General features: G+C 36.9%; 1 protein-coding gene across 6 annotated transcripts in view; it reads left to right on the top strand.

Moving 5' to 3' along the window:
* The window catches only part of adad1 (adenosine deaminase domain containing 1 (testis-specific)), a 23,398-nt gene extending 16,600 nt beyond the window's left edge, over nt 1-6,798 (top strand). For all 6 annotated transcript variants that reach the window (XM_015033785.1, XM_015033786.1, XM_015033783.1 and 3 more), the window contains exons 8-13: nt 330-500; nt 1,368-1,443; nt 1,557-1,713; nt 4,703-4,931; nt 5,730-5,862; nt 6,215-6,798. In XM_015033785.1, the coding sequence (XP_014889271.1) occupies nt 330-500; nt 1,368-1,443; nt 1,557-1,713; nt 4,703-4,931; nt 5,730-5,862; nt 6,215-6,328 (880 nt within the window). In that variant the 3' untranslated portion in view covers nt 6,329-6,798. The remainder of the gene's footprint in view (nt 1-329; nt 501-1,367; nt 1,444-1,556; nt 1,714-4,702; nt 4,932-5,729; nt 5,863-6,214) is intronic.
* Nucleotides 6,799-7,569: the final 771 nt, after the last annotated feature.

The following is a 7,569-nucleotide window of genomic DNA, read 5'->3' as shown; positions in this document are numbered from 1 at the left end:
GGAGGGTATACTGCTCCAAGATGGCCGCCGTATTTCCTGCGCCGGAGCAGCCAATGCGGGGTCTACTCTTATATTATGTCTGAGTATGACCATAACATTTCTGGAACAGCTGTATTCTTCTAGCATAATAGATTTTTAATGACATATTTTAGTTTGTTATTAGCTTTGAAGTAGTTTGCATTAAATATTGTTAGATTACTTCTTTGCAGCTATTATTTTGATAACTTTCTGAAAAGATGATTCATTAAAACCTACCCTACAACTCAAGGCATGTTACCACTTGTTTAGTGAAGTATATGTGACGTGGCACCCTCATTCTGTCTTACCAGGTATCTGTACCGGCACCTGCTGATGTATTTCAGCAAAAATGCCAATCTGACTGCAAAGTCCATCTTCACTCATAACATCAACAGCAAACTCCTCAGCCTGAAGAGTGGAATTACCCTGCATCTGTATGTAAACCAATTACCAAAGGGTGCAGCACAGATACCAACCAAGCTGTAAGTATTTGCTCGTTGGGCATGTTTGCAGCTTTTTTAAAAACACTCAGAATTAATTCTTGTTCATCTTTTGTCTATACAACAACAGACGAGTGAAAGATAACTTAAAAATAAGGCACTTAGATTTAAATATTATTCATTTTTTAATTTACTTCATTTACTTGATTAAATTCCCCTTTGCCAAGAACTTCCAATGTTCTTAGCAAATCTGTTGGCTTGCGTTTGCCTAAAATAACACCAGCCTTTCCTTTCTCCACAGCCTTCTGTTAGTGCTTGGTTTTTAAACAACAAAGACTCTTAAAACAGCTTAATGCACTTGCTTAGGACAGTTGTGTGTTTTAGAAGTCAGAACAAATAAAGATGACACAAATAGGAAAGTAACTTTAGCAATTGATCATCCTGGTCAGCCCAAAACAACCAGAAGTACAATGGCATACCTTTTGGGAGAATACTATACCTTATTTTTATTTTATTTTTTTTACATTTTAGTGTTTTTAAATTTGTAGGTTACCAATATCCAACATCTGAAAAAAATCCTTTCTTATTTTGAGGGAGCTTCAGCAAGAAGACAAAAGAAACTTGTGTCTTATGTTTGAAGATAATTCCATTTTCTCCAATGGAATCAATGCTTTTTTTTTTCAAACTTGGTGAATGCTTGTTTAAAAAACAAAACATGATTGAAATTTTGACCAAAATTATCGTAATTATTTCTTCTGCAGATAGCCAGCCCTACCCAGGAGTTTTTTTTCTTAACGTCATAATTTATTGTCAGGTTGTTTGTCATGTTTGTATTAACCTGGAGAGTAAAAGCTAATCAGTAAATCCAAAAGGTCTAAATCTTAATTTTGCGCTCTCCTTTATTCCCAGGCGCCTGAACCCTTTTTCCATTACAACATGGCAAGTTAACAGTGAGATCAGCCTACACCTGTCAGTTGAGGGCAAGGTATTATGTTCAGTCATTTATGGGAATAAAATTTGCAAGCTTTTTTTTTATGCATTTGTGTTTTTTTAATTTAAATATTAACCCTTAACAACAAACATTTTTTTCCCTCAAAGGTGTTTTCAGTTTTCTCCTCAACCCTCGATAACTCTGCTAGCGAGATGGTCAGCATGTCCACCACTGATAAGATCACTCAGTGGCAGGTGCTTGGATACCAAGGAGCCTTACTGAGCCACTTCATTGAGCCTGTCTATGTTCAAAGCATTCTTGTAGGTAAGTCAAGCCTTTCATCTTTGATTGTAGCAATTTCTCCTTTATGAATTCTGTTTAAGTAGGATTTCCTTCTTAAACACTTTGAATTGCCTTGTTGCTGAAAATGTGCTATATAAATAAAATTAAATTACCTGAAACAGAGGAGGAAATCCTCTGTTTGATGATCAAACAGATCATCCGTTTGATCATCAAACAGATGAACAAACCTCTAATCAAAAGGATGATCAAACCTCTAGTTTTGATTATCAAACTCAGAAATTTTGATGTGACATCACATCTCTGTCTCAGTGCGATAGAAAAACAAGAACTCAAAATTTATAGTCATAATTTGTAGTTAATGGTTGAATTTTTAAATGTCATACAGTCTGGTAATTTGGTTTGCACCAAAGTCTAGATCAGAGGTGGCCGACTCCATTCCTCAAGATCAAATGTGCTGAATATTTTAAATTTGTCTTGATCTAATGACTATTTGAATGAATGTCTAACCAACATTCTCACTATGTTGTCAAGTTCTTTGTGTTGGATGCAATAATTTATTTCATAGGCTCAAAATTATTCATACCACTGGCAGATCTAGATTTAAAGTTATTTTCATTTGTCCAGCATGTAGGCACATGGAGGTATAATGCCAGCTAGGACTGTAATGATTCATCAAAGGATTTGAGTACCTTGATTTCTAAAATTCCTCTAGGCTTTATTAAATTATGTTCTGGCTGGTTAATTATTTGTATTGCGCAATCTTCTCACTTGTTATATTAAGTGCTATTTCAGCTATGGAGGAAGACGAGCCTCCAAGAAGGAGACAACTCAGTACATGTACTACATAACAGTTGGTATTTCACAACAGCACATCCTCGATGTTACAACTCAACAGGAAACATTACAGTTTACATCGGTCTTTTAAAAAAATCCAACCCGACTAACGATCTCTAGAGGACCCCGAAAGAAATGTTTTCTTATTTCAAAAGAAGGAACTGATATTGTTTATTTACTATCAATTTCTCTTTCATAGATTTATTCTGCTAGCTTAAATAGCTACTACAAAAGGGGGAATTCTCTTTATTCAATTACTACAGTATTAGTCAAAAACTGATAGAATACGCCATTATAAAAATAATCATTTACCACATCCCTATGCCAACCATAGTCCTGACTTGAATCCTCTAGAAAATCTTAAAATTTGTGGAGAGAGCAAAAGATTATGGTGATGGCAAGGAGGCTTTCTGACCTCAAAGACTTGGAACATACTGCAAGAAAATAACTTTTGGTTCAATGAAAATTATTTAAAATCTAAATCTGGCAGGGCCATGAATAATTTTTCCCTTAATTGTACATAATTTCTAAAATAATTGACTGGTAATGAATTCAGATGTGTTTTACATTGGGTTCCACCACAGCTGCGTACGAAACTGACATGCTCTGTTTCTTCCTGAATAGCGGAAAGTTCATTTAAAAATAGTTCCTTATCTCACACTGTTGATGCCTGTAGCTTGCTTTCAAGGTGGGTGCTCCTTGGCACCAGCAAATTCCCCAGACTTAGAACCAAGATAAAAAGGTGTGAAAATATCATAGTTTCCAGGTTGGAGGGGTGCTTAATTGTCCCCACCTCTTATAATTAACATAGCAAAATAATAACATTTGCCCAGGATGAAACAAGGGGAAACTCCAAAGTTAGCTGTGCTATTTTTAAGTGAAGATGTTTATAGGTGCAACCCCAGACTATGAGATGGGATGACATGGCAAATAAAAACAACAAAACAATATATATGAATATCTTGTCAACTTATTTTAATTTGCTTCTACATTGTATATTTATTGTGAAACATCTCACTCTGTGTAGGTATTAATACAGGCTTAAAAGTTTACAAGGGGAGTGTCAATTTGCTTAGAAGATATTTCCAAATAGGGTAAAAATGTGAGTGACTGCTGTTCTACACAACAAATAAATGAGCAACAGATTATTTTGAAACAGCTTTCTCAAGCACCACACTTTAAAGGAAAGGGCTTGACATTGTATTCATCCATTACTCACTAAAGTCAGGAGAAACTCTGTTAGAAATATTTATTTTCTAACCTATCAAGTTTAACAGGACCTAAACTCCATGATTTCTGATATTACTGATAAACTAAAATAATCCTCTTCTGGGTTAAATAGGGACTACTCCACAGTTTCTAACAGGTTAAAAATATAAAATAAAAGAGGAAAGGACACATTAGGGCAGATGGCAACATTCAGACAAAATAAAGGGCAAAACAAAGACATGAGTGAAGGCTGTGAGATCATGGGGCCATGAAACCGAGGAATGCCCTTAGGAGCGCTCAGCCCCACAGCTGCATGGATAACAGGAGGGGGTGAGGTGGGAAGGAGCGTTATGTTTACATATCTTCAAGGAGCAATTTCTCCAAGATCAATTCCAATCCGTTAGTGAGTTTTTAGAGTCCTTAGCTGGGCTGCGAGTCTCAGCAAGACTCACACCCAACTTGCATCTCTGTCCACACCAACAGTCTGAGTGTTCGCTAGTTCGGCCAAGTCCGTCACAAATTTGTCGGTAAATCAGGTATCTGCAAGCTCCAAACAGCAGAAATCCTATTATCATGAATAAATCCACGCTGTATCCCGAGGGGTTTGTCCCCGCAGGACAAGAGGGCTCTCCTGTGCCCAGTCTTCTCGTTGAGAAAATTTGATCAGTTGCATTGAGAGACCGGTTGACCAGATCCATAATTTATAGATTTGGAAGTTGTGCAGAAAAAGGCTCCAAAAATAGAGAAAAAGACAGGACAAAAAATAGAGCAAGCCTGGCAGGCAAGAGCAGGGAGGGAGCAGAGGAATAAAGTGTCCGCCTTCACTGGGACCAAGAGGACTAGACTAACCAAGTATTGTAAAAAAAACAAACAAAAAAAAACAGTATTATAAAAATGAGCAAACTAATAACAAATGTCACCGCTGCACTGTGATCAAGTTTTGAGCATTTTATGTGAAACCATACAGGTGACTCTGGGTGTACTGAAATCCGAGGGATGGAGATGTCTGTGAACCAGCGTGTGGAGGGAATCACCTCCCTGCTGCCCATGTTCTACTGCATGATGCGACCCCATATTAGCCTGGTGCCTTCTGTGGTCACCTCAGACACCAGTCAGCTCACCTGTGGCATCAACTGGTGTGAAGGAGACGGCTCTGTGGAAGTTGTGGATGGTCTAGAGGGCAAGACCATTGAAGAGTAAGCCTGTCCTATTTTTCATCTATTATACCTTCATGACTAGTTTATAGTTCTGCTGTTTGGTGGAGGTATAATTAGTATTAGGCCATAAAGTATTAATAGTATGATTGTGAGTTCAAGGTTTGTATAAAGTGCTTATACATTTGAATTGGGTAAGGTATGCAGACAGATAAAAACAAAAAATACAGAATGTGCCATAAAAATATAATGATCTTTGTCACAGCTTCCTTCCTATTCTTTTTGGGGGGTTTTAGTGACACCTAAATGACTAAGATTATTAAGAAATTTTAATGTCAGACAATACATAGTTCTCATGTGGCGTCGTACTTCCTGGAACTTTGTAGCTAATGGCCATCTTGATAAGTATCCATAACTGTCTAGACAGTTGCAATGGCAACAATAAACAAGCCAGAAGCCTAGAACGAGCTCTCGGTTCCTTCTTTTCTAAATTATAAACAATAGAAGTACCCTACAACTATTACTCAATTACAATTTTTGATTACTTTCATTTTGTTGGTCTCAAAGTAATAGTTAATCTATGCTTTGCGCTGTCCTTGCCTGCCAGGATGGCGGTTCAGTGGTGCTTATCACTTCTGGTTCAGACTTGTGGGAACTATGTATTGTAACCCAAGTAAGTCCAACAGCAATTCTCAAATGATATCAATAAAAAAGGGGAAAAGGCTATCCGAGCCCACCTGGCACTGTGTAAAAACATAATTGTCATCTTTATTATATTGTAAATTAATTTTTGGTTCATGTTTGGGCCTATTTAATCTATTACCAATTTCCTTGCTGTAGGTCTCCATTTAAGAGTGGACCTGCTTTGGCAAGCCGCCTGTGCAAAGCAGCAATGCTGCACCGCTTCAGGTTGGTGGCCAAAGAGGCCCAGAGGCAGGACCTAGTCACCACAAGCTGCTACAGAGAATTGAAGGTAACCCATTTGTACATAAACTTTTACACTACAGACTTGCTTTCCATTAAAAGTAGATTTTTTTTTAATCAACCTGTTTTGTGTCAACAAACTGGAATTTAGGCTGAAGATGACTGTTTTTCTTAAAATTCTCAGGAAACTTATTTTTTAAAATGGAAAATGATGCATTTTATCTCAAGCATCAAATCCTAACAAGAGGCCTGCTCAAGTCTTAGATCAAAACTGTCAGCTTAAAAAGAATTGTGAAAGTAGTTTATTTGTCTGACATTTTCATCAATCTTTTCAAATATATACATTTTTGGTTTTAGGAAATTACTTTTTATTCACTCTATTACTTCCTTTGTCATTGAAGATGATATCTAAGCCATACCAGGAGGCCAAAAGTGTGCTGCGGGCATACCTGTCTCAGCAGGGCTTTGGTTCGTGGCTGGAAAAGCTTCCTGACAGTGACAACTTCAATGACTAAAAGAACATTTTTCAACTGAAATCAAGAATTAAGCCGTCATTTTGTTTGCCACAGCCTTGGCAATCTTGATGGGTTTTAGAAGTTAGGTGGTGGTTCCTCAGAGGTCTTCATTGTTCATCTTTTTCAGCAGGTTTGTGAAGATTAGAAAGCTGAGACAGAAACAATTATTGTTTTTCTCGTAGTTTGCAACGGACTCTTTAGTTGGCCAATCATTTTACTTTTCCTTTACATGTATGGCATGATCATAGTTGAGTGAAAATGACATTCTTTCTCGACATTGTTTTATCTTATTTGTAAAATAATGTTCTGTTTGGAAATTAAAGTTTAGGTTGTAATGTTGTAGTTTTCTGACTGCTGTAACCAAGATTTGTTCAGTCTGTTGAATGTTTATCTCTTTTTTTCTTCATATTAAGAGATTTTTCCCTATATACAGACATGGAGCAATAAAACAAAATGCATGTTATAAAAAATATGTGTTGAGTTTCTATATTTTTTGCACGCAATGGTCCATACTTCAAGAATTTCTGTCAATTTTGATGATTATGGGGTGTATCTAAGCTTGCAATGAAGCTTCTCTAAAAATAATTATATTACACCAAAAAGATTTTTAAAAATATTTTAAGGCCTACATAATCATAGAAAAGGACTGGTGACATGGCAGCTGTCCAGTAGACCATGACTTAAACTCCCTATTCAAAGAGGCTTAGGCCACAAAAGGTTGTTGCTAAAGAAGTTGGCTTTTCAGAGCGCTGCATCTAATTATGGTATAGTATACTGCATGGAAGAAAAAAATTGTGGCAGAAAAAGGTGAAGAATCAGGGATCACTTGAGCCTTGAAAGGTTTTGTGAAGCAAAGCTCATTTAAGAGATTAGTAGCAATTCAAGAGGTATGCACTGTGACTGGAGTCGGCACATCACGGCTACGTGGCATTGAGGATTTTTTTTTATTTCTATTTTTTCCATATTGAATACATTTTGTGTCATAAATCTAGAGTCTGGATAAATAATGACGCATAGGAGGGAAGTTTCTATGGTCATTGATGATTTATTTCATCTGCTGCCCCTGGCCTTGTGTTTTATCAGGTGTAAAGTAAGAGGATCTGTTTACCAGGACATTTTAGAAGACTTAATGCTTCTCTCTGCTGATGAGCTTTATGCTGATTTGATTTTCTAGCAGGACTTGGTCCCAGCCCACTTTGGCAAATATACCAAACCTGCATGACCATGGTATCACTGTCAAG

The sequence above is a fragment of the Poecilia latipinna genome, unplaced genomic scaffold (assembly GCF_001443285.1).
Source record: "Poecilia latipinna isolate Pla-1442-1.1 unplaced genomic scaffold, P_latipinna-1.0 Scaffold279, whole genome shotgun sequence".
Classification (NCBI taxonomy): Eukaryota; Metazoa; Chordata; class Actinopteri; order Cyprinodontiformes; family Poeciliidae; genus Poecilia; species Poecilia latipinna.
Note: the sequence above shows the minus strand (reverse complement) of the source record. Positions and strands in the feature narration are given on the sequence as shown.